This window comes from Protopterus annectens, chromosome 8.part0, assembly GCF_019279795.1.
Source record: "Protopterus annectens isolate FY-2018-M chromosome 8.part0, PAN1.0, whole genome shotgun sequence".
Lineage (NCBI taxonomy): Eukaryota > Metazoa > Chordata > Ceratodontiformes > Protopteridae > Protopterus > Protopterus annectens.
Genome location: NC_056741.1, coordinates 1945540527 through 1945567810, shown reverse-complemented (window position 1 = coordinate 1945567810; position 27284 = coordinate 1945540527). Strand labels below are relative to the sequence as shown.

The 27284-nt window shown below is 42.0% G+C and overlaps 2 protein-coding genes across 2 annotated transcripts in view; one reads left to right on the top strand and one right to left on the bottom strand.

The window, feature by feature from the left end:
• Nucleotides 1-5546, bottom strand: part of TSNAXIP1 (translin associated factor X interacting protein 1) — a 1644878-nt gene extending 1639332 nt beyond the window's left edge. The window contains exon 1 of the mRNA XM_044081465.1: nt 5399-5546. Within this exon, the coding sequence (XP_043937400.1) occupies nt 5399-5448 (50 nt within the window). The 5' untranslated portion in view covers nt 5449-5546. The remainder of the gene's footprint in view (nt 1-5398) is intronic.
• Nucleotides 5547-6446: 900 nt separating this feature from the next.
• Nucleotides 6447-27284, top strand: part of RANBP10 (RAN binding protein 10) — a 1949085-nt gene continuing 1928247 nt past the window's right edge. Inside the window, exons 1-2 of the mRNA XM_044081464.1 lie at nt 6447-6798; nt 7737-7848. Of these exons, the coding sequence (XP_043937399.1) occupies nt 6600-6798; nt 7737-7848 (311 nt within the window). The 5' untranslated portion in view covers nt 6447-6599. The remainder of the gene's footprint in view (nt 6799-7736; nt 7849-27284) is intronic.

The window sequence follows — 27284 nt, the reverse complement described above, 5'->3', positions numbered from 1 at the left end:
CGTTCTCGGCTCCCATCCCTCTTCAGGTGGGCCCGTGCTCCAGGCAATGGAGAGGGCACTTGCCACTGCTGGCAAACCGTTGACATTGGACTACCCAGTGACTCTTCCCTCTCAGCCGTAACTGACACAAGCCACCATTATGGGACATTGAGCACAAGAGTCTCAGGAGACCCTATTGCAGGGTGCCCCTTCTTCTGAGTCCTCTACAGAAACCCCACCTAAAGAAGGACCTAAGAAGAAATCATGCAAGAGGAAGCATGTTGATTCCCTCGAGGAGTCTCTCACTGAGGATATGGACTATGATGAAGGGGAAGGGTCCCCACAGTCAGACCCTGAAGATGTCTCCTTTGAAGACATCCTCGAAATCTTAAAACAGAAGGGTGATTGGAAGCCCTCCAACCCTTCCTCCGAGGAGTCCGTCTTTTTGCAGGCTTTTTTGTGCTCAATCCTCTACCTCTTGGGTGACCCCCACTGCAGACAAACTGATGCAACTCATGGTGCAGAGGGGCTGGAAGAATCCTGACACCATTGAACTTATTCCAAAGAGACCAGATAAAATTTTATCACCCTCGGAAGAGAACACACACTGGTCTAAGGGTCTTCCAGTGGACGCTATAGTGGTGGTGGCTGCCACGAAAAAGGAGCTCGCAGAAGACAGCCAGATGGTCCACCCACCTAACAGGGAGTCCCAGGTGGTGGACCGACTAGGGAAGTGGGTGTTTGCATCATCGAACTTTGCTATTAGGGTCATCGGACTTTGTTATTAGGTCATTGAACTATCTGGCACATTTTACTAGGCTCCAAAGAGATTTAGTTAGTTTCTGAACTCTCTGGAACCTTAGCAGGACAAGTGTCGATGAGGTACGTGACAAAGTTGCCTCGCAGCTAGTGACCCTGGAATCTATATCTAACTCGTCCATGCAGTTAATATCCCATGCAACCGAAGGGGCGGCTAGAGCTGTGGATTCAGACGTAGTCATGAGACTCCACACCTGGATGCGCCTGTGTGATTTCATGGACCCTTTTAAGTATTCCTTCCTTAATGCTCCTGTGAAAGCATCATCCTTATTTGCCCCTAAAGTGAAGGACACATTAACCAGGTGTGAGAAGGATGGAAAACCCCTGTCTGCCATAGGTGTACGTTTCTCCACCCCCAGTGCAGTGTCCTTATTCAAGGAACTAGCGGAGTGGAAAAATGTGGCACAAAAGGTTTCAGGGTCCTTTTCATGACATACATGGTGAGTTCTTCCCCAGAGGCAGAGGGGGTAACTCTAGTGGAAGATGCCCCTACAGAAGCAGAGGGGGCCCGCATAATCAGGGGTCCAGAAATTCTTTCTCCAGACAGTCCTATCAGCACTCCTGAAGAGCAGCCCGATTTAATTCCTCTGGAAGCAGTCGGGGGATGTTTTTCCCTGCACCAAACAGCTTGGCATTGCATAACCACAGATTTTTGGGTGCAGAGGATAATCACCAGAGGCAACAAAATCCCATTGAACTCTTTCCCAAATCCTCAGAAACATATTCCTGACATTCCTCCCAGTCAAATGGAATTGGCAGCCATAGAGATAAAAAGCTGTGTCAAAAACGAGTCATCCAAACAGTCCCACCAGATCAAATAGGATCCAGATTCTACTCAAGATTCTTTTTAGTGCCAAAAAAGACTAGGGACTGGAGGCCAATTTTGGACCTCAGTATTCTGAACAAGTTTATCACCCAAACAAAATTCTGGATGGTCACGGTACAGTCCATTCTTCTATTCTTGGAAAAGGACGATTGGATGTGCTCTATGGACCTTCAGGATGCGTATTACTGGATAAAAATGGACACGCACTCCAGAAAGTTCCTTCACTTCCAGCTAGGAACCAATCATTACCAATTCTGGGTTCTGCCCTTTGGACTCTCTACATCCCCCAGAGTGTTCACAAAATGTATGGCAGTGGTTACAGCTCACTTGAGACTACAAGGATTCTGAGTGTTTCCATACTTAAGACGATTGGCTCCTCACCACCCCCACCAAGCGTCTCCTGGAAAAAGCCCTGAACTACACCCTGACATTGAAAAAAATCCTGGGGATCTCTATAAATTGGGAGAAAAGCAACCTGATCCCTACTCAGAGGTTAGATTTCATAGGAGAGGTTTTCAATACCCAATCTTGCCAAGTGTCTCTTCTGGGTCACAGATTGCAAAGACTAAGGGCTCAACTCCGAGTGATACTCTGTCAGGACATGGCCTCGGCTCGAATCCAACTTCTAGGTTCAATGGCTGCAGCAATCACCATTGTCCATTCATGAGATTACACATGAGACTCCTTCAGTGGCTTCATTTGTCTCAGTATTGCCTGAATCATCATCCACTATCTTACCAAATACGGATAAAAGAACATTGCAAAAAAGACCTTTGGTGGTGGATGAAGCCAGATGCAAATCTTTGGAGTTGACCCTTTTCCCCTCCTCAGCCCAAGGCCACTGTGACCACGGATGCTTCCCTGAGAGGGTGGGGGGGGGCATTTTCAGGGTATTACTGTCCAAGGCATATGGTCGTCCATAGAGGCCAATCTGCATATCAATGTTATAGAACTGAGAGCAGTGCTTCTAGCGATGCAAGCATTTCACTCTGTCCTTCCATCTGGAACAATTGCCATCCAATCAGAAAACATGGCAGTTGTCTGGTATATCAACAAACAAGGGGGAACCAAGTCCTATCCGTTGTGTTGAGAGGCCATGAGAGTGTGGAAATGGGTGATAGCTTACAATGGTTTTCTGATCGCAACACACATTCCCAGGGATTCCAATGTGACTGAGGACAACTGAGCAAGTGTATCCTTCTGCCTCATGAGTGGTCCCTCAACCTAACCATAACGGTGAAAATCTTCTGCTGTTGGGGCCAGCCTTGCTGCGATCTTTTCACCTTCCCAACAAACCACAAGTGCAGGAACTATTTTGCCCTAATCTCCCCACAGGGGGAGTACCCGAGGGACACTCTGATTCACGATTGGTCCACGGGACTTCTATACACTTACCCCCCTTCCCCTAATCCCAAAATTTCTGAAGAAAGCCCTCCAGTTGAAAAGCAAAGTGATCCTCATTGCACCTTATTGGCCCTGCCAAGTATGGTTCTCCTTTCTTTGGCCTCACCTGCTAGACAAACCATGGATCCTGGACCCAACTCCAGATCTGCTCTCTCACCCCCAAGGTTTGATTCACCCGAACATAGCCAATCTCAAGCTGACATCTTGGTTTCTCCACTTCTAGTAATTGCCAGGCTCAACAATCTTTCTTCTCGGGTCAGTGACATTATCCTGGCTTCGCATAAACAATCCACCAGAAAAATTTACCATAGTAAGTGGAAAAGATTCTTAATATTGTCTGAGCAAAGAAAACGTAACCCTTATTCAGCTCCAGTTAATACAGTTTTGGATTATTTGTCAGGTTTCTTCAAAGCAGGAGCTGCAGCATCAACCACCCATGTCCATTTAGCTGCCATCTCCAATTTCCATAATGGTTTCAAGGACTCTTCATTAATCTCTCATCGCCTTTGCAAAACTTTTCTAAAAGAGATATCTCGTATTAGACCACCCATTAAGGAACCCACCGAACCATGGAGTCTCATATTAGTTCTTCAAGCCTTAATGCAACCCCACTTTGAACCTGCTGCTACCTGCGATATCAAATTCTTATCCTGGTTGTCCTTATTCCTAATGGCCATTACCTCAGCTAGATGTATTTCCGAGCTTCAGGCCCTATGCAATAAACATCCTTAAATAATTTTTCATAAGGACAGAGTATCACTTTGCACAAATCCCTCCTTCCTACCCAAAGTTGTTTCAAATTTCACAGTAAACCAGTCTATTGACTTACCAGTTTTCTTTCCTAATTTCTTGAACAAAGGAGAATATTGCTTCTACCTTTTAGATGTACATAAACAATTGAGATTTTATCTTGACAGAACGAAGGAAATCTGCAAATCAGACCAATTGTTTGTATCCTTTTCAGGCCTGAAATTGGGGAAAGCTGTTTCTAAAGTAACTCTATCCAAATGGCTAAGAAATTGTATACTCCTGGTGTATCAACATTCAAAAACCCCTGTACCAGGCAAAATCACATTCTACCAGATCTGTGGCAACTTCAATAGCTTTTCATTCAAGGGCATCCATGGACGATATCTGTGCAGCTGCAACATGGGCTTCTCCCCATACCTTTATCTCTCACTACAAATTGGATCTGGTCTCCAGGGGAAGAGCTTCCTTTAGGTCGATGGTGCTCAGGAATATTCTTCCATAGGGTCCACCCAAGACATATAAGTTAGCTAGGGACTCTGTCCCATCAGTAAGGAATGAAGATTAACAACATCAGATAAAGAAGCTATGTCTTACAATAACGTTCCATCTGTGTTGCTCATTTTCATTCATTCATTACGTCCTACCCTCCTTCCCCCTCCTAGAAGCTCCTGGAGGATTGTCTGGGTCCAATGTTACTCTAGGGAACTTGCTCAGATATAGCCTCTGCTTTTCTTGTCATGGTCAAACTCGATCTGAGGTAACTGGGGAGAAAGGCACTATGGGTAAAGCTTAGCTCGAGAGTTTTTGGTTGGCAAGAGCTTGGTATAAGGGTGACTCGGTTCCGAGGAAAGAAGCGACACCCATCAGTAATGAATGAATGAAGATGAACAATATAGATCGAACGTTATGGTAAGACATAACTTCTTTTTCTGAGTCTTAAAAATTCTGTGTTCCACATCCACACTATTTCACACCGAATAGATTTAGCTCATATATTCACTGCTTAGAATTGTTAGCGAATATCAGTGGTAAATAATATTGAATAATACTGAATCATATTAATTCATCAGAAGAGTTATTTTAAAGTATGGGAAAAATTAATAAGCATGTTGAGAGCTTCCTAGCTAATGTCTTATAAAGCAATCCACATATTGCCCATTTGTTCTGGGCAGTATATTAACATCACAAAGCCAAAGGAACAGTGCCCAAAATCACGACTTCGAACTAAAAAGAAAATGTTCAATTACAGTTTGCTGTGGAATTAACGAGCTGGTTGGCTCCTTCCTTTGGTGCCCAATTGGTCTTTTTTTCTTTTTGGTACAGTATATTAGCACAAACGTAAAGAAGTGCAAGATCCACTGACATAAGATGTCTAAGAATCCTTACTGACTTTTTTCTGGAACGAAGACACAGGGTTAACTTGCCCTATGCGTACCTGTTTAGAAAACAGACCTTCTAAACAGGCAACAAGATGGACATGTAAGAAAAGCGTTATCATCACATGAACACACACACTGCCACACTAGTGCTTTCCCGTTGTCTATACAGTCAACATAATACCATACTATCATAGGTTTGCACTACCTTTGTAAATAAATGTAGCAAGCGATTACTTCTTACCCTAAAGAGAAGGATAAAGGTGGTAACCGTTCCGACTTCTGCATCGTCATCACTGTACAAAAGAAAAATTAACACATTCCCCAGGCCAACACACGCAACAAACTCAGTTCACCGCGTAACACCTCCACTTTGACAGGAGGATGTAAACAAAAAAACTTATTGTGTACACGTTGTCACCATGGCAACGAAGAGTTCCGTTAGGACCCTTGCGGGGACCGAAAATATGCCGTCATTTGCTATTTTTGAAACGAATCAAATAATTTGTTTTAGCTGATTCGTGTAGCATCGGACAAAGCCAGAATCTGGTTATGTAGCTATTTACTTTACGTGAGTGGCTTGGACTCTTACTCTTAACACGACTCTCCGACATTTTCTTACTCTTTCTAAATGTTGCTCGCTTACAAACAGATGAATTTAACTGTTTACCAGCCACAGACTAGTATTTGATTAATCTATATAAATGACAATAAATAAAAAATACCATAAAATAGTAAAACAATGAGAACTGCTAGTACAGTTTCCATTTTATTTATTTTTACTCAGTATTGGGTACCATATTTTTCGTAATGAACGGCGTTACTTTTCCATAGTTTATGGTGAAAAATACATTGAGCAATAAATATTACACCACAGCATATATATTGTGAAATTATATATATATATATACATACATATATATATATATATATATATATATATATGTATATATATATATACACACACACACACATATATATATATATATATATATATATATGTATATATACATATATACACACACGCATATATATATATATATATATATACACATACATACACACACACACACATATATATATATATATATATATATATATATATATATATATAATTTCTAATTCGGTATTGGTAGTTTTTTTTTTTGCAACAAATGCTGCCGTATTTCACATTAGAAGGGGAGTATAAGTCACTACTCATCCCACAACCCTCTGCGCCATATTTGTAAACTCACTTATTCCGCTTTCACAGAGTGTTGTGGTATTTGTAGGAGCTGAGGGCCATTTGTTTTGTAGAAACCTTACTGTTGTGAGTTTCTCGGGACTACAAATCCCTTTCGCACTCTCGCGTTCCATTGTCGGATTGATAGTAGCGCATTGGTTATCCGGGGATATTGCACTCGCTCTCTTTTTTTTCTCCAGAGTGACACAATAGTGAATCCAAGATGGCTGAACTAGGAACGGGGATCTTACACGGGGGGGACTCCTCTCTCAATTATCAGGAACAAGAACTGAACGAGAGACTAAAGCAGTTGTATCCAGCAGTCAACGAGGAAGAAACTCCTTTACCTCGGTCTTGGAGCCCAAAGGATAAATACAATTATATCGGGCTGTCACAGAACAATCTGCGGGTGCATTACAAAGGTACAGAATGGTCTGTGTGGAAACAAGGGCTGATAATGACTGGTGCCAGTACAGCAGCAGGATGAGAGAAAGAGAGCCACTAGCGCTTCCCTGGCTGTGTTGCAGGCTAGTCTCGCTGCTCTATAGCACAGTGTTTAACCCCCACCGACTCTTCGCATGTAAACTAACTTTCGTAGCACATTTTAAATTCATGACCCATTTGCGGGTTGACACCCCTCAAACTTACAACTTGCTTATCTCATTTTTAACATACGTTTGGAATCGGTGGTTGTTAGTTTGAGACTTAGCGATGTTTTCGGGTATAATTTGGGGCGGGTGTGATGGGCTGTCACGCTGTGTCAAGTTGTGCCAGCCCATTTCTTCTGTTTGTGTGGTGTCCGTCTATTAATAGATTGTGACATATTGAACTTGAGTGACTAACAGACATATTTGGAATACCAAGCGTCCATGTCATTGTTGATATTAATGATGCTAAACTGAGATGCAAGAATTTCTTTATTTTTTGGGTCATGGGTATTGTCTGACATCACGAGTTTCTTCTTAATTGGTACTGTTACTGACATGCAGAGCAGCACAAACTGTGTGATGTATTGGACTGAGTATGAGGTGTCCGTAGTTTACCACACTGTTCTGAGTTGAGATGTCTGTGCCTGGTTCCAAATGGTTTAAAGATGCACAGTCTTTAAGAATGACAAAAAAAAAAAAAAACAGTAAAGTATGGGGATAAGCACGAAACTGGTATTACAGGATTATATTTTAAGAGATCTACATGATTAATTTGCTCAGGTTTACTCGTATGCTTCTCCATGACAAAGGATTTCTCAGCCTGCTGCTGTTGAAGTGTTTGATGGTGCATTGAGTTCATGAGTAAGCTATTCCCAAAGCACATGATGGGAACAGAGATTTTGATTGTTTGTTTTTGTATGTGTTTGTTGCAGGTCATGGAAAAAATCACAAAGATGCTGCATCAGTTCGTGCTACACACCCCATCCCTGCAGCTTGTGGCATTTATTATTTTGAAGTTAAGATTGTCAGCAAAGGCAGAGATGGGTAAGTTTGCTGGTATATATTTTTTAAGGCTGATTTGTACAGAGTCTGATCCTAGGAGTTTGAGCAACTGTGTCTGGTAGGCACCTTGCTAGCAAAGTAAGATTTGAAGCACTAGATTTTTGTAAATTCACAATGTTCCATGACCTTGGAAGTGACGTCCTTAAGCGGTCTTAGTATGATTTAATCATATTGTGTATTAAATTCTAAGTTCTTGTTAATGACTAAATGTGACATTGAAGCATTGTTTGTGGTGTTTGTTATAAACATAAGTGAATGCACAAATGTATGCATAGTTGGATGCATATACATAACTAATTAATGTTTGTGTACATGTACTTAGGCATGCAAAAATAATATACATGTAATGCACACTTTTTCTATAAATGAATGTTTATTTGTATTGTGTATGCACACATGCACATAATCTTTTATGTACATATACATGTAAGGAATTCTTGTGTGATGATTTTTTTTTGTTTATGCACTTCCCTTGCAGCTGACCCAGAGTTCCCCTCTTTTTTTCTCTGGGTCTACAACAGCACTTTTTTGCAACTTGTATTCAAGGCCTCTGAGGAAAATGGAGCCTCTTGGGGACAGTATCATAACATGTTGCCAAGGAGTTTTTTTTTCCTGTATACCCTAGGACCCCACCCCCCACACACACACATGGAAGTGCAGTGGGCTTGTTGGCATATTGTTTCACTATTGCAGTGACTCAGCTAGTGCTGTTCCTCCCTGAAGACAATGCCCTTCCTGTGAGTTCCTGACCTTTGCTGGAGACCAAGTGTAAAGTGTGCTTGCTCTCCCTTCATCAGGATGGGCACACCCATTCCCCCTAACCAGCACCTCAGATGCCAAGTCGCTAGTCAAACCCAGATTGCTTGGCTGTAGTCTGGGTTTTATCCATCTGTGTCAAGAGACTGACTTGTAAGCTGTTACATTTTTGGGGTAGTGTGTGGAACAGATACTACCAAAAACATAAGATGTTCTGAGGCATGATCCCAGTGTGTTGAGAGTGTTAAATGCCTGTGTGCGTGTGGTTATATCTGTTTTAGCCCTTAGAAATGGAATGTTTTTAATTGGGTCTTTTTGGTGGGGGTGGGGACTTTTTTTCCAGGTGTGTACTGAACACATTTTACACATCCATTTTAGTTATTTAGATCACTTCTGAGTTGCAGCGTTCTTTATACAAGTTGTGTGTATGCACATTTGATATTATATGTACATTGTGTTTGTAGAGTAGGAGTATTGATGTAGCATGTGTGATGAAGCCACCAGGCTGCTTTGTTCAACAGTTTGTTGATAACACTTTTTTTTTTCCTTTTTTGAGTTGTACAATAACATACTTGCACAAATGGGGAAAATGAAGGCAGCATTTGCTTTTTCACCATGTCCCCAACATCCCTTTGCATCATAAAAAGTGCTGTTATCACTGAGAGATGTTTCTTAAAAAATCTATATTAGATGCACTAAAGTTCTGTTTGTAATAACTGGTGAGCAAAGTAAACTGAGCATGACAGTTGAGTAGCAAAGCAAAATGTACCTAATTGTAGAGCTTAATGAATTGGTTGCAGTAGGACCTTTGATAGCTAACCTTGTAATGGCTGCAGGAGTGTTGTGGGGCCTTGTCTACAAAAAGGCTTTCTGCTTAAGTGCTGCTTTTTAAAGGCAATGTTTTTAGTATTGGTGTAGTTGTAAGTGCATACTTGAGTCTTTACATGTTGTTCAAAATTGTTTATAAATGTTAAAATTAGCATCCAAAATATTTTTTGAGTCATGTGACTGCTGGAGATAACTGCTGTACATGTAGATTAAGTTCTGTTTTTGCATGAGTTGAAAATTGACTACTGTGAAAAACTGAAGTGAGGAATTCCTGCTATTAAATTTGCTGGATTTTTGTATTTATATTATAGTCGTTGGTTCTGAAGTAAGGATTGATTTGATGTTGTAAATCTTTGTTCATTAATTACTATTAGGACCTCGGAACAGATACTGCCGTTTCCAAGCTCGTGCCAGCCAAAAACTCTCAGCAAAGACCTACCCATAATGCCCCTCTCCTAGTTACTCCAGATTGTTTGCCGCATTCCTAGTCAGACGTGCTAGCCATCTCTCTCAAACCCCAAGTAGAAAATTAAGACAGTTTCTCTTCAAAATTGTTTATTTTTTAGTCAAGCTAGCCTTTTCTCACTGTTCTCCTATAACCTAATTCTGTTCCCTACCCTTTACCTTGGTAGTTTAATTTCTACCATTACTGTCCCTCTCTCCTGCCTTTGACAGGCTCTTCCTTACCACTTGTGGTATTTTTTAAATACTATCGTTGGTATTCTCATACCTTTTCTCCCTTGCTTTGCTTTTTTCTATAGGATAGCCTTGTTGCCTTACTATGTCAGACAAAGCTAAGTTGGAGTTTAAACAGTGTGTGACCGCAAGATGCCCAACTCGGATACACATGCTTGTTATGTGCACTGTTTGGGCGTGGATCATATTAAAGCTGACTGTGACATTTGTGCTAGTTTTAGTAATCGTACACTAGCAGAACGTAAAAATAAACTTATTTTGAAAGGTTTAATCAAGACACCTTTTTCGAAGGCTCTATCTGGGTCGGAGGTCTCGCCCCCTCCAAAGACCAAACAAACATAAGGGGAAACTGGGTCACTTGGTTCTGCATCTCTGTCAAGTTATGGAACCTAGTCTGCTCTGTTCTTCGGTGCCCTCAGTTCGGACCTCTTCGGCACCAGGCTCTGTATCTTCTCCCTCAGTGCCGTCCATGATATTTACCCCTTTTTCGGTTCCAGCCTCGGCACCACTGACTTCGGTGCCATCCTTGGATCTGACATTGGCTCTGACTGTACCTGCTTTGGCACCATCCCCAGCCATGGTGCCGACAGTTTCTTCGGCTCCAAAACTCGAATATCTGCCAAGGACAAGATACTCTCCAACTTATGATCCTTTTTTTGGGGCAGAGGTTTAGCCCCTTTCTAGAAATGCCTGATTATCCTTCAGCAGCCTCCTTTAGATCCACTAAGAGTTTTTCTGAATTAGATCTAGTGCGGGTTGTGGACCAGCTTCTGGCAGCTAGGGTAATTGCCCATTCCAGCTAGACCTTCCGTCCCTCTTGGCTCGGAATCTTTTAGTACATCTTCCCCTGTTTATCCTCCGGCCTCTACCCAGATACCGATGTCCACTCCAGTGCATACTGTCTCTGTTCTGACATCAGTTTTTCTCCCATCGGCACCGACTCCGATGGAGCCAATGCTCTTTTGGATCAGTGCTTGGACCGTCCATACCTTGTTTCCTAGCCTGGCGCCATCTTATATCCACGGTTCCCACTGCTTCCAGTTCTCTCTGAGCTTCTCACCTGGAGGTGGGCTCCTCAGGGTGGGGTGTGACCCTGGTTGTGAGGTTGTCCTTCCCAATTGGCTCCCATCCCTCCTTGGGCGGGCCTGCTGTCCAGGTGATGGAGAGGTTCCTTCACTTCGAAGGTTCTCAGTCAGCACCAGTGACATCAGTATCAGAACCCCCCCCCCAGCATGCACCTCTCACAACCCTCTGTTTTGGAATCCTGGGCATGGGAGTCGCAATAACCCCCCTTTGAAGGGAACCCCTTCTCCAGAGTCCTTCTGAGAAGATCCCACTGGGGTACCACCCCGGAAGAAATGGTGCAAGAGGAAGCACCTAGATTCCGCGGAGGAATCTATCACCGAAGGCACTGAGGGGGAAGCGTCCCCACAGTCTCCCCCAGACGTCTAATTCGGAGACATTCTCAAAATCCTCAAGCAACTGGAAGTCCTCTAACCCTTCTGAGGAATTGGTGTTCTTGCAGGCCTTCCATGCCTGGCCATCTACTTCCTGGTTGACCCCACCGGCAGATGATCTTGTTAAACTCATTGTGCAGCGTGCTTGGAAGGCCCCGGACAATGTAGAACCTGTCCCCCAGAGGCCAGCCAATTTTATCTACACCTGAAGATCAGCCCCACTGGTCCAAGCAGTTGACTGTTGATTCTGTGGTCGTTGTGGCGGCCACCAAGAGGGAACTGGCAGAAGATAGTTCCACTGTCCAGCCTCCAAACAGGGAGTCCCGAACCATGGACAGACTAGGGAAGTGGACCTATGCTTCAGTGACCTTCGCCATTCAAACTATCTGGCACACTTTACTCGCCTTCAGAGACCTAATTTCCGAGATGTCTTCCTCTTTTATGGGGTTACTGCCTGATGAGGTGCGGGATACTGTCGCCTTGCAGCTAGCTACCATCTCAAACTCCCTGATGCGTTTGATATCTCACACCACCGAGGGGGTAGCTTGAGCTGCCGCATCAGGCATTATTATGAGACATAATGCTTGGATGTGATTGTGTGACTCTGCAGACCCCTTTAAATCTTCCTTCGTCAAAGCACCTGTTGACGAATCTGCACTTTTTGGAGCCAAAGTACAAGACACACTTACACGTAGTGAGACTGAAAGACCTTGTCTGCTGTGGGCATATGCTTTTCCAACCCCCAGAGGTCCTACTTCAGGAACCAGAAGGGAGGAAAAATGTGGTTCAAGAAATCCCAAGGATCTTTCCATGGCGCTCGTGGTGAACACCCCCCCCCCCCGGGGCAGAGGGGGCAACTTGTGTGGAAGATGCCCCTTTTGGGGTATAGGGGGTCCACGTAACCAGGGCGCTAGAGATTCTTTCTCCAGCAGGCCCTACCAGTGCTCCTGTGTAGCGGCCCGATTGCTTTCCTCTGTAAGCAGTCAGGGATCGTTTGCTCTGCATCTACCAGCCTGGCATCTTATTACTACCGATGTTTGGGTGCAGAGAATAATATCCAGAGGCTACCAAATACCATTTGATTTAATTCCCAGACCAGTCAAATGAATCCCCGATGTACCACCCAATTGGAGGGAATTAGCAGCCGTAGAAATAGAAAAGCTGCTAAGAGTCATCCAACCAGTCCCACCAGACCAGACAGGATCCGGGTTTTACTCTAGGTTCTTTTTAGTGCCAAAAAAGACAGGGGACTGGAGACCAATCCTGGATCTCGGCCTATTGAACAAATTTATCAAACCTCAAAAATTCCGGATGGTCACGGTACAGTCCATTCTTCCCTTCCTAGGGAGGGGGACAACTGGATGTGCTCTATAGACCACCAGGAAACGTACTACCACATGAAGATGGATCACCACTCCTGGAGGTTTCTCCGCTGACAGTGCTTTAAACCATGTCTCTGTGACTGCACAGACATCGGCATTGTTTAGGATGAACAGAGCTTGTAGGGAGTGGAGTTTCTTATTCAGACTTCTAGCATTAAATGGTAAAACACTTTGATTTGCTATGCTGGAAATACATTCAGTTTGGGATTGCCTAATAAAGGCACTATGGGGGAGGACAGTGTTTTTAACCAATATTTGAATGTCTAGAGGGGAAAATTGAAGACTATGGCCAGGCATCATGGTGTGTTGACCATTTCCTTCTATGCTGATAAATATTAACAGTATAAAAGACTCAGAAATAATACCTCCAAACTTTGCAATAACCAGAAGAGATGGATGTAAAAAAGGGGGAGGGATAGCACTTCTGTATGCCTCTACACTCAACATTACACCCTACACAAGTAATATGCCCATCTTTTCCAATGCTGAGGTACTAATCTCTCTGTCTTTTTTTTCTTTTTTTTTTTTTTTTTAAACCTCACTATATCAGAAAAAAAAATGCAGACTAGTATTGTATATCCCACCAGGTAACAATGTACCAGTGTTGGAAAATATTTTATCCTGGACATCCCAAACAATAAACCTCGAAACAGTAATATTAGGAGACATAAATATAGATTGGCAAACCATAGCTTCCAACTCGCCCACAAATAGTATTTTTCTCAGCTTATCAATACTCTTAACAAGATTCAACAAAGATCTTACCTGCCATTCCTCCCTAGACTGGATCCTAGTATCCCACCCTGCCAGTTACCCCTCTTCCTGTACACTATTTTGTTCCCTTAACTTAGCAGTCATCTGCCATCTTATTCCCTTAGAACAAACTCCCAACACCTAACAGTGCACACTATAAAATCAGTTAAGAATTCAGCTAATTTTTGTCAGCATAAATTCAACAATCTCCTACGCGTTCTGAGAGACTGCCTTACATATTATCTGCAATTATACAGAGCTGAGTATATATTTTTTGGTTATAGAGTTTAATTGTTGCTTAGATCTGTGTTGAAACTGTTGTCTCACTGTTCTGAGAGACTGATCGGCAAATATACAGAGCTGAGAATATTTTTTTGGTTTTAAAGTTTTGTACTGTTAGTTTTTGATCTCTGTTGAAACTGTTTTGTCCCACCTACCCTCCCTATTTTTGGTTTGTAGTTTAAATTTGGTGGCTTTTGCAGTTGCCCGCCCCACTGTATATTTGATCTGGGACACTCCCCCGTCCCATCTCTTTACCACATTTTACCTAATAAACTCTTTCTGCACTTGCTTTTAGTCCTTTTTAATTTAATTGCATTTTTAAACTGTTTGGTCTAATATTGCTGCATACTCAAGTGTGCTAGCTTGCACTGCATGTGAATTGTTTTTTACTACTGTTTTTGCTACTTTTCTAAAAAAAAAAAAAAAAACTGTAAGCCTGTTTCCTACCTTTCCTGTAACTAGTGTTCCAGATGCAGATTTGCTGTGTCCAGGACTGTATGTAAGCTTCTGAGTCCTCCAAGCCTTTCTGTGTTGGAGGGAAGCCTTCTGGCTTATTGGTGGGAGTGGTGGGCACTGGGTAGCCTGTCTGCCACATAAGTAGTGGTTCTGGCCCAGAGTTTGTGGTTGTTGGCCGTTTGGGCGGTCTCTTCCATCTCTCTCAACTTTCTGATTTGAAAGCCTGTATTTGCACTTGTTTCTGTCCTGTAACTCATCTAGTGCAGATACAGATTGTTAGTTTTAGCACGTAAATTTGCTTGTTCATGCTCAGCACTTGTTCAGAACTTGTAAGCACTAAATAAGCTACTAATTACTATAGCACTCTTATCTTCCTCATTACCTAGAGGAAAACAGTTTTTGTACTTACTTTTCTCACTTGCTTAGAGAAAAACGGCTCTTGTACTCTCCTCACTTATCTAGAGGAAAAACCCTGCAACTCTGTCTTTGCGTGGTCTTGCGCACAGAGCAGTGTCGGTTAGCTGGGGTATACTATTCCCAGCCCCACAAAGTCTGCACTGTAAATTTTCCCTTAGAACTAGGCAAGCCTCAACTCAAGTGCTTCAGATCAGCTGCTCTTATTGCAGCACTTGCAAAACAGAAATCAGCACTTGTCCTAATCTCCTAGACAGCACTATTATTCTCCAAATTTCCTAGACAGCACTATTATAATATAGCATAAGACCTTCGATCGTCTGCAGGACTTATGTTCAATTTACTCTTCAAAGCATGTCCATAGGTCAGCTTCAGGTGTACTGTCCAGTTCATCTGGTGGAATTGGGCATCCTGAGGCAGTGTCACAACTGCCTCATGTGTACAGACAACCCTCTCCTCTTACCTCTAGACACAAACACTTGTGAAAGATGCAAATACACAGCCATACTGGAGGCTAAGCGCTCTCAACCCATGACTGTAACAGACAGTCAAGAGGATAAGGGACACACTTTCATCACACCACCTGTCACACATGAATCTACAAAACAAGCACCGGCAAAACATACGCATAAATACACAAAAACATATTCGGAGGCACTAAGTACCAATCTGAAAAAGAAACAGTGCCCTCCAAAGCAGACAAGCAAGCAACCTGCACCCCCAAACACAAGCCAGAAAACACATAATTCACCTCAGCAGTGTGCCTCACAACAGCCCTTAAGGCAAAACACCATACCTAACATGCTAGTAATAGGAGACTCTATAGTAAGGCACACGGATGTTCCACTCACCAGGTTGGAGAAGGTTACTGTCAGCTGCCTGTCGGGTGCTCGGATCCTCCACATAACACAGGCACTTAGGTCAATCCAGAACAAGTACAAGTATGACGCTGTCATTGTACATGTTGGTGTGAATGATCTAAGATGTACCTCCCTGGACTACATGAAAAGAGACATCGAGGAGCTCTCTGATCTTGTAGCCCAAGCTGGTATGACCCTGACCATGAGTAGCATACTACCTTCACCTAGAATGATACCACAATACAAAGACAAAATGATCAATTTCAACAATTGGCTAAGCTTCTGGTGTCATTCTAAGGGGATCCAGTGTCTGTCTGCCTGGGATGACATGATAGACAAGCCTCGCTGTTTTGCCAGAGATGGGTTGCACCTGTCACCCCTAGGTTTTCGAATACTGGCCAAGGCTCTTGCCGTCCCCATAGTGCCTTTTTTAGGCAAGGCTCAAAGGACAAACCAACCACCGTAACCAGCACAGGTAACCAAAAACTAAGGGTAATGCTACTCAACGCCAGAAGTCTCGACCTCAAAATGCACACACTCTAGGCTCTCCTCAGCATGGAGAAAATCTATGTTTGTGCATTGACTGAAACCTGGTTCAAGGCTCAAGAGAGCACCCCAGCACTGCCAGGTTACAATTCATATCATACCTTCCGGCCTCAGTTACCGGATCATAGTACAAAGGGCGGAGGTGTATCCATATTCATCAAGGATACCCATATCTCCAGGTTAGTAGTGCAGCATGATGCCCCAGAGATCATCCATGCGCAACTATCAGCAGGCAAAACCACATTTCAAGTCGTAGCTGGTTATAGATTGCCCACCATGTCCCAAGATGCTCACTCTGCATTCCTTGAGACATTGGAAAATATAAAGGTCCTACCCAACACCATAATCTTGGGTGATTTCAACTACCCCGGTATAGTCTGGGCGAAATACCAATGTTCCAACTCCTATGCTCAGCGATTCATAGAATTTATAAATTCAAATGCCCTTGAACAGCTAGTATGTTCCCCCACTAGAGGGGACAACATATTGGATTTAATCATCACAAATATGGGCGCCCATTGTACCACACCCGTTATCACCCCCTCCTTGGTCAGATACGACCACAAACTGATAACCCTGGACATCCTCACTCCTCCACCTCCCCCAATCAAAGAAACCATAGTCAAAAACCTTTCCAAAGCAAACTTCAAACTACTTGCATCCGAAGTGGAAAGCTTCACTATTCCCTTGCAGAAGGATAATGATATCCAGGATGCGGAATCCTACACAAAGGCACTCTATATGCATCTTCAGGATTGCATGGACCGTGCTATCCCAAATAAAACCAAGACTCCTTCCTCAAGCAAGAAGAAACCAGTCTGGTGGACCCCGACCATATGCAAACTTTACAATAAAAGGAGGAGACTTATACAAAAAAAGGCCAAATCTCAAGTAGAAAAATCATCCCTGATCAGCATTAGTAAGAAATTGAGGGCCCTCATCAAGTCAACTAAAGCTAATTTTGAAAAGAAAGTTGCCAAGGATGCCAAGGATAACCATAAGGCCTTCTATGGCTACGTCAAAAACCTAAATGGCAACGCTCGGGTCTGTTCTGAGCTAGTACAAAATGGAACAAAATACACTGACCACATCTTGGCTGACAGGTTCAGTGCAAATTTCTCCCCCCCCTCCACCACCTACAGGGTCTATTACCATTCTAGGGCATTGTGCAAGTCCAATTATTACTGATACGTTGGTTAACAAGGCTCTATCTAAAGCTAAAAACACTGCCTCCATGGGACCAGATGGTGTCCCAGGCTGTGTCATACGCGAGCTCCAAAAGGAATTAACCCCGCATCTTAATACCCTGTTCAGTCTCAGCCTCTCCACAGGATATGTGCCCATAGAATGGCGCACGGCAATGGTGGTCCCGCTACACAAGGGTGGGGCCACAACTGACCCTGGGAACTACCGACCAATAAGCCTGACCAGTCTGATCTGTAAGGCTATGGAGCGAATCATTATGGAACTCATAAATGGTGAGATTGGGAATCTCCAGTCGCTGGACCCCACACAGTTAAGCTTCGTCAAGGGCCGATGTCTCCTGGACCTGGTGGATTTCTTTGAGACAGTTACTCAGGCTATAGATAAGGGAAAGGAGGTACACACGGCTTACCTTGGCCTTGCTTAAGCATTTGACACCATTCCCCATTCAGGTTATTATTGATAAGCTCACCAGCCTGGGCATAAACCCTTACGTCACAAGATCGATCGCAAACTGGCTCTCAGACAGATCCCATAAAGTAAGAGTAGCGGGATCTATATCCGAATCCAGACCAGTAACAAGTGGTGTGCCTCAGGGCTCTGAATTGGGGCCCCTCCTGTTTGGCATATACTTCTCAGAAGTACAGGCAAGCACAGAAGGGCTGTGGCTGACTAAGTTTGCAGACGACTGCAAACTGGGTGCTATAATAGCGTCTCCGGCCGACATGGAGATCCTCCAGAAGGGCCTAAATGAGACGACTGCATGGTGTCAAAGCCATGGTCTCAAGCTAAATGCAAAAAAATGAGTAGTAATCCCCTTTGGAAAAAACAAGAGTAACCGCAAACTACAACATAGGAGGTAATCCCCTGAAATCTGAAGAAGAAATAAGGGATCTAGGGACCCAAGTAGATAGTCAGCTTTCCTTTGATAACCATGTTGCCAAAGTGGTTAGAAAATCCTTCTATGTGACCCATCTGATCACGGAAAGGGTTTGCATCAAAATCTAAGGATGTAATGGTGACCCACTAATCTTCCCTCATCAGACCCATTATTAAGTACAATGCACCAATTGGAATGTACCTGGCTAGACATCTCCAGCAGCTGGAGAGACCACAAAGGTACCTAACCAAGAGGATTACTGGCCTCAAACAGTTGCCCTGTGCAGCATGACTGAAAAAGCTAAGACTGTTCTCTGTTGCATACCGCTTTCTCAGAGGCGATCTCTGTCTAACGTACAGAGCCATGTCCAACCCAGAATTGTTGAACATGCTCCATCTTAGCAAAACCAAATTTACTCGAGCTACACGCTCTAGGGATATAAACCTCAACACAACAATGAATAGAACATGCTGTAGGGATAGATTCCCTTCGCAGAGACTTCCCTTACTATGGAACAGGGTCCCGATCTACATAAGACAGAGCCCCTCCCTATCACTCTTCAAGAGGAACCTTGAGTGGATGGGTAACAAAGTTCACACCAACAGCACTACTAGATAGGGGCCAAGGTACTAGCTGCTAGTACAAGGGTCTAGGGAACTACTAAAGGGGCGGTGAATACCGCACAACGTGGCTGGGCTAATATATGCCTTCGGGCAGATAGCCCAGTACCAACCTATGAAATAGACCGGACACCTCTTAAACAACTATCCCTTGATGCTGTACTATACTTTAATATCACCTTCCTTCACATACTTAATACACTAGCTCCCAAAACAAAAATGAACAAAATCATGTTAATTTCTAAACACTGTGGAGCAAAGTGACAAAACTAATCAACAGAGATAAGTCGTATTATTCCCAGCTTCACTCCAGCATAATCAACCCCAGTAAATGTTGGCGCACTGTCTTTTCTATTTAACCCTGGAAGAAGTGGGGAGCATATCCTATCACCTAATACCCCTCCATCACATATAGCTGAAAAATTTAACAAACACTTCATAAAATCAATTTCAGACCTGCTAACACCCCTAATGCTGGACCCTCCACCCTTTAACTTATTCAGACGCCAACCCCAAGACCATCGGCTACTACTAACACTGTCATTATTAACCACCCTACACAACAAAACGCCATACAAACCCCATTCTCATTTCTGCCCATACTCACTGACACCATTAAGAAACTGCTACAAAAACCTAAAAGCCTGCTTTACCACAGCTGACAATCTTCCACCACACTACCTCAAACTGGCTGCTAATTCAGTCACCTACCCAATCAGTATCCTTATAAGTAGGTCTTTGTTTTTATATGGCAGGTACTTCTGATTCAGACAATCTAACATCGCTCCCATCCATAAAGGAGACAACTCTTTTGATCCATCCTATATCCATCTTGTCACCCATATCTAAAATTCTCGAGAGAGGTATCTATCAGCAGATAATGCATTATCTATTGCAAAACAACCTTTTAACCAAAACCGAACATGCTTTCTGACCTAGCCACAGCATAGCTACAGCCCTATTATCTTTTACAGACACTGTGAACTGGGTCAGATGTGCAGGATGCTATACAGGCTCAGTATTCCTTGATGTCTTCAAGGACTTTGACACGGTGTCTCAACCCTTACTGTTTAACTTAGGCTTCTCACATAACACAGTAAAATGGTTTGAGCTATCTCAAGGATCGTAAACAAGCAGTGAAATGGACTAGTGAACTCTCCCTTTCTCCACAATCCTACTGGAGTCCCTCAAGGCTCCATCCTAGGACCCCTACTCTTTTTAACATTTTCACAAACAACCTTCACACTGCCTGTCACCCTAGGACCCTCATTCAATACACTGATGATTCCACCATAATCTGTACTGCTCAAGCACTACCTGAACTACTTTCAAAAACTCAGCAGTCCTTTACTGCAGTCAAATCCTGGCTAAGAAATCCCCAACTCTTTCTTAATCCAACACCTCCACTGTCACTGATCATTTCAACATCCTTGCATCTGACAACACTGTCATAGAAATAGTGCAGGAAACCAAACCTCTAGGCGTTATTATTGACAAACTTTCATTTGACCCCCATATACAAAAGAAAACTCGTCAAAACCTGGGACTCTTGTATAGAAAAATTTCTTTACTGCAGCAACCAAATCTACCCTGCAAAAACATTTTTACTTCCCTCCCTTCTTTATGTTGCCCCTATCCTAACTAACTTAGACTTCTACCCTAAGCAAGATGGAACAGAGCTACAACAAAGTTGCAAAATTTGCCACAAACTCTAAATCACACACACACACCTGTAAACCACTCCTAGAATTAAACTGGCTTGAACTCCCAAACCAGCTTGCCTTTATTCAGCCTTCCACCTTGCACAACCTTACCTACTGCCTGCCCTGCAGTAGCCAATCCAGTCACACCTTACACACCAAATTGATCCCTACGATCGGAAGACAAAAATCTCATAACTATCTCAAAACCCACAAGAAAACTAGGTCACTCTCTGTATTCATACTGTCTCTCTCTCTTTCTTTCTTTCTTTCTTTCTTTCTTTCTTTCTCTCTCTCTCTCTCTCTCTCTACTTTACTTTACTTTACTTTACTTTACTTTACTTTAGAATTCACTACCTCTAGCTAGCAGGTCTATGCTTGGCCTAACCCATTCCTAAGCCTCTTTAAAAAATCATCTCAAAAGTACATGGCTCTGCTCCTACATAAAGCATGCCTAATGCTCATGTCTTCCTCTTCTTCCACAGTAGCCTCATCATCTTCTTCTGTCACATTTCAATCCCTCACAGACTGCAAGAACCTAAGGCTCTTCTAACTCCTCCTTTGTTTCTGTACCGTATCCTTAAGCTACTGCTCGGGCTGTATTGCTTCTATTCTCCTTAACTCACACTCTCTCGCTGTCTAGCTGCATCATTAACTTTCTGGCTGCTATTTTCCTAACTGAAACTAACATTCTATTTTTCATGTAGTATAACGGTCAGTGTCACACACTGCACTACCTACGTACTATTTTTTAGACACTAGCTACATCATGTATGGTGAGGGTGATTATTATTGTCTATAATGTTTTAACTCTATAGAACCATCTAGATGTGTAGTAATATATTGCAACATCTTGTAACATAGTTTGTTCTTTCAACTTATTTTTGTATAGTATTTTTAATGTAATTCGTATTGTATTAAATTATACTATATTTGTATTGTACTGTATGCGTAGCTTTTCTCCTCTGGCATCTGCTGAAAATGGGTTCTGTAGACCCAGTCAGACACTGGTAAACAAATGTCAAAAATAAATAAAATTAAATATTGCATCACCTTAGAATGACAACAGAAACTAAGGTAATTATTAGTCCATCATCTGCTTGTATTGTGGCATAATTCTTGGAGAAAGTAACATGCTGCTCAGTGTTAGGCTCGTACAGCCTGGGGCACATATTCAGAGAGGTCCATGATGTCTTTCTTCATATAGTCTATGGATGTTGTGTCTCAGGTCATTTATACTCGCATGGACTTTGAGTCAAACTGGTACTTGTGATGCGATGACCTTAGAGTGTGTGTAATGTGCCAGGTCCTGGACTGTGATAAGCAATTGACCATGACTTTCTCATCACTCTGGTGAGAAGGACATCAGTGTGTTTCGCAGTGGAATCTCCAGTGACATGAATGTTGGATTATGTGGTGGCTTGCCTTATTGGCTTAGAAGTAGAGGGTCCACGCAATGTGGCTGTGTTGATGTGGGTGGTGTTTTGAAAGAGTGCTTTCGGGGCTGTTGAGGATATTTGTTAACATGTACTTCAGCAAGGAGGTCTTTGAAGTTTAGGAAGATTACATTTAAATGTGTCTGCATATACGGGTCTGTATCCGCTTTGAAAGATCAGCTTTGCGCAGTGTGTGTGTACTACTGACAACTTGATTGACATTAGGAGTGCTTTTATGCGAGAGCTTTGCCTTCAGTGATACTGTGAAAATACATTTACCTTATCAATTTGTTTGAGAATTAACTGGTTGCTAGTAAACATGAGGCAATTTCTACATTGTTTTAGGATGCCAAAATCCACAAAGCTGGTAACAGAGGTAGCAAGACAGTTCATATCCATGGCAACAGGCCCTTTAATGATTAGATGGTTGAGGTGAAAATGTCTTTGTACAAAGGAAGCCACCAGTGAACAGTTGCACGTTAGCTTTTAATATTGGCTTAAAAATACTGAGCGCTTTTGTCTTGGAACCAAAGACTTCTTCAGAGTGACAACCCAAAGGCGTCTAATACATTCTAATACATCTAAAAATTAGAAGAAACCATCACAGCAGTCAAACAATTATCCCAGTTAAAATTTAAAGCCATGCAACTTGAAAAGACTTTTAAAAAAGACTTTTGGCAGAACTGCATAGTAATAAGTAACATAAAATGATCAAGATAAATAATCAAACTGAGTAAAACAAAACAATGTGATTTAATAAACACAGTAACTGAGGGGGTTAAATAATGCAGCTGTAATCCTTTAAAATGCTAGAAATAGATATAGCATTATTGATACCTGGTAACAGTAAGGCATTAAACCTTACCTGCTAACTTAATTATTTACACTCTAACAGTGCATCAGTATCCCCACACATTTGTGCTGCTAACACTCTATCTGTTGCAAAAAAGTGGAACAGGCAATTGTGTGCCTAAATAATGCATTTGTGAGTTTCCTCTTATTGATTTCATATACATGTTCCCTAATCGTGTATTTCAGTCTTTGTTTTTCCGACATAAAATGTATCACATGAGCTACACAAAGCTAAATACACCAAATGTGTTAACCTTCCCAGGACATAGAATGGTCCTCTTGTATTTGTGGACCATGGCATATGGCCCATCATGAATGTATTTACACATTTTGCACCAGACGCATTTTAACATGCAGCTGTGACTCCAGAAGATTTTCCCCTGGCCTACCTCTAAAATAGCCTTAACATTCTTCTCTCTATTAAAAGTGATGACAGGAGATCTATCAAAATACTTTCATATCCTCACTAAATGCAACATTCCAATATCTTAGAATAGTATTAATGTACTCGTGTGTAGTGTTACTGAAGGGAATAATAAATTAAACATTGTCTTCAGTTCTTTTAGAAACAACCTCCGAATGGGACATCCTGCTAACAGAAAACCCATTAAGGATAGGTGCAAACTGACCATCCCGATGTTCTACTACCTCAGCTGCTATTGCCCTTAAAAAGTCAATAGGATACCCTCTGTCGAGGAATAAACAAATCCAAAAAATGTAACTCAGATTTACAATTGGTCATCAGAAATTAGGCGAGAAAGCCTAACTATCTGTCCCTTAACCACTGACTTCTATTAGAAAAGTGGGTGACAACTTAGTTTCTTTTCTGTAGATGGTTGAAGTAGAACAGCCCTTATTTTTGCCAAGGGAAATATCCAGATATTTAATATAGTTCTTGTTGGTATAAAAGGTTTATTTCAAAAAGTTGGTGGAATTTTGCCGTAAATCAAAAAAAAAAAAAAAATCCAACCATTGCTCTAAACCATTCCATAAAATCAGTACACTGTCCAGGTATCTAAAATAGCTGTGTGTTAGTGACAAAAACACAGGGGTGAAGATGTTGGCCTTCTCCCATATGGCAAGCATGATATTAGTATGTATTGGGGCGCATGCAGAGCCCAGGCAACACCTGAGATCTGATGGAAAAATTCCCCTTCAAAATAAAGGAAATCATGTCCAAAAGTGCAGTAACCACTTGCATATCGTGAGATGACATGGATGTTTAGTCATGTAAATAGGAGGCAAACAACTCTAAATCAGTTTCATGTGGGATTACAGTGAACAGCTCGACTTGCATCCCCTGTAATAAACATAAGATTATCGCAACACACATTTCCAACAGATGCCATGAATCTCTTACAATGCATCTCTCAGAATCTAGCAATCACTTAGATTTGGAAATCTACAAATTTAGCCAGGGGTTCAGTTTGAGCTCCTGGCTGAAGCTATAGGTCTTAATGGAGGGTCATGGATGTGTTTGTGAATATGGAAGATGGCCGCCACTTTGGGTTTGCCAACATTCAAGAATTCCCAAGCCTCATGATCAGTTTTGTCTTGCATAACCATATCCAGCAAAAAGAAATCTATCTTAGCATAGGCAATATTGATTTTATTTAAAGTCACTCTCTGGTATGTATTTTCATTTGATAGAAGCTGGAACGTCTTGGAAGAATAATCTATACTGTCCATTATTACACCCCCCCCACCCTTATCCGGTTTCATGATATGAGTACTTATGTCAGTAGACAATTCAAAAAGAAGTTTCCTTTCCTCTGAAATTAAATTATTAGAACTAACTTTTGATTTCTTATTCTTGTTATACACTTATCTGAATTGTCTTTCACAGATCTTTTCAAAAATGGAAACCGTAGTGTTAGGGGTGGGGGGGGTGAACAAACTCTACAAAGCCCAACAGAATTAACATTGATGCTACACTTGCTGTTTTTATCAGCAAAAAACATTTTTAAGTTGCGGTTTGTGGTGAAAAGCTTTTAATTGAAAAATCGCTTTAACAATGTCCACATTGTAACTAGGGATAAATGTAAATCCTTTTTTCAAAATGGACATACTTGATTAAGCTACAGCAGTATTAGAAAGGTTAAAAACTTTAAAAGTGTCCATAGTATTGTCCAGTAATGAGTCGCATCCACATTTACAGTCATTTAAAGTCAACATCTGAATCTGCCCCTGCCTCGGGGGTTGAAGTAAGTTTTTCTGTGTTTGGGTTTCGAACCACTCCTTGTGCCATTGTTGTAATCCGGTTGGCGACTCCCTAATTTCTTGGACTGTCTGACTTGAGGATATTCTTAAAAAATACAAAACTTATCAGCATTATTCTTGGCTTCACTAACAGAGTTGACAATGTGTCTAAATCAGACAGCCCTGTTCTCCCTTGCTTGTGTTTGGGTGGATCATAGGGTCATAGAAGATATTAGGCTAATAGCCTGAGGGCTGTTACAGGCTTAGCCAAATTTACCCTTGTTACCATGATCAGCACCTGTTGCCCCTGTCCAAGAGGGACACAGGTGGAATCCCTGGGGTGAACTAGCAGTTAACCATCCAGTTATCCAGACTGCATTTGAAGAGTACCAATGAGGTGCTCTGTTTGATGTGAAGTGGGAGTCTATTCCAAAGGAGTGGTAACCTCTGGGAGCCAAATCTGACCCTCCAGCAGGTTCTGTTAATGTCGCATGCCAGGTTTAGGTCCTTGGAGCGAGTAATCAGTGTTCCATTTGACTTATGGATGTGCAGCATTTCCAATAAAGCAGGGTCGAACATTGCTTTATATGCAAGACCGAGATCGCCTCATAGGACAGATGCTGAAGACCTTGAACTTTCCTTGTGAGGAACTTTTGTGGTTTCTACAATTGCTGCAGGTGCATTGAAAGGTACATACCAAAAGGGGCATTGTACTCCATTATTGACCTAATGAGTCAAGAGTACAGAGAGAACTTCTCCTTTTTTTCGAGGCAATGCCCTTACTTATGAGATAAGCCGTATAGAATACCCTTCTTTCCACTGTGGAAACATGGTGATCAAAGGCAAGGTTGCTGTCAACCTGAGTGCTCAGATCTCTCACCACTGAATGTGTACTTGGGGTATTGCCATTGATGTGGTAATTTGCAGGAACATCGCTCTTACTGAAAGTGATGATTATGCTTTTTTTTTTGTATGGAGTTTGAGGCCATGACTTTGGCACCAGTCATTTATTTGCGCAGACCCTTGCTGTTCTTTTTTCTAGAGGGAAGAATGTTAAAGCTATTTTAAAGGTAGGCCAAGGGACAGTCTATATGAAATGGCTGCAATTTAACATACGGCTGTGACTTCAGATGTGGAAATACATTTATGATGGGCCATATGCTGTGGTCTACAAATAAAACAGGACCTTTCCATGTCCAGGGAAGGTTAGTTGCAATGCAACACATTTGGTGTTTTTTTAGCTTTGGCTAGCTCCTGTGATGCGTTCTATATTGGAAAAACAAATAGTTTGAAAGATGGGATTAGAGAACAAGTATATGCATAAGAGGAAACCCACACATGCATTATTTAGGCACTCAATTGCCTGTTTTAATTTTAAAAAGTTTATTTTTGCAATAGATAGTGATGGGGACACCATTATTTGGGGGTATTGATGCTCTGTTAGAGTGTAAAGAATTAAGTTGGCAGGTAAGGCTTAATTTAAGCCTTACAGTTACCTGGTACCGGTGATGCTATAGTTATTTCTAGCATTTTAAGGATTAGAGCTGGCATTATTTAACCCTTCAGTTATTGTTTAATTAATAACATTGTTTTATTATACTCGGCTTATTATATAGCTTGATCATTTTATGTTTATTACTATGCGGTTCTGCCGAAAAGTCTTTTAAGCCTTTTCTGCTTGTATGGCTTTACATTTTAACTGGGATGATTGGTTTTCTAATTTTAAACTTTTATTTTAATGAATCTTTTGGGTTGTTAGTCTGAAGAAGTCTTTGGTTCTAAGCCGAAGAGTTTGGTATTTTTAAGATGATATTAAAAGCTAACTTTTATCAGTTCGTTGGTGGCTTCCTTTGTTTTCTTGAAGTCAGAATATAAAGTGATGCTAGAAGTGTCTTCTTTGTATCTCTGATGGTAGTGCTTGTCACTACAGATTAGTTTTCCTGTGTGCAACTAGGCATTGGTGAATTTTCAAGGGTGCTTTTAGAGAGGTAAAATGTCAAGTCAAGCTGCATGCATGTATACAGGGCACTGACAAATTCTTGAGGGGAAACTAATAAGTACACCCTGATGATTTGTGGAGGAAGTATTTAAAAATTTT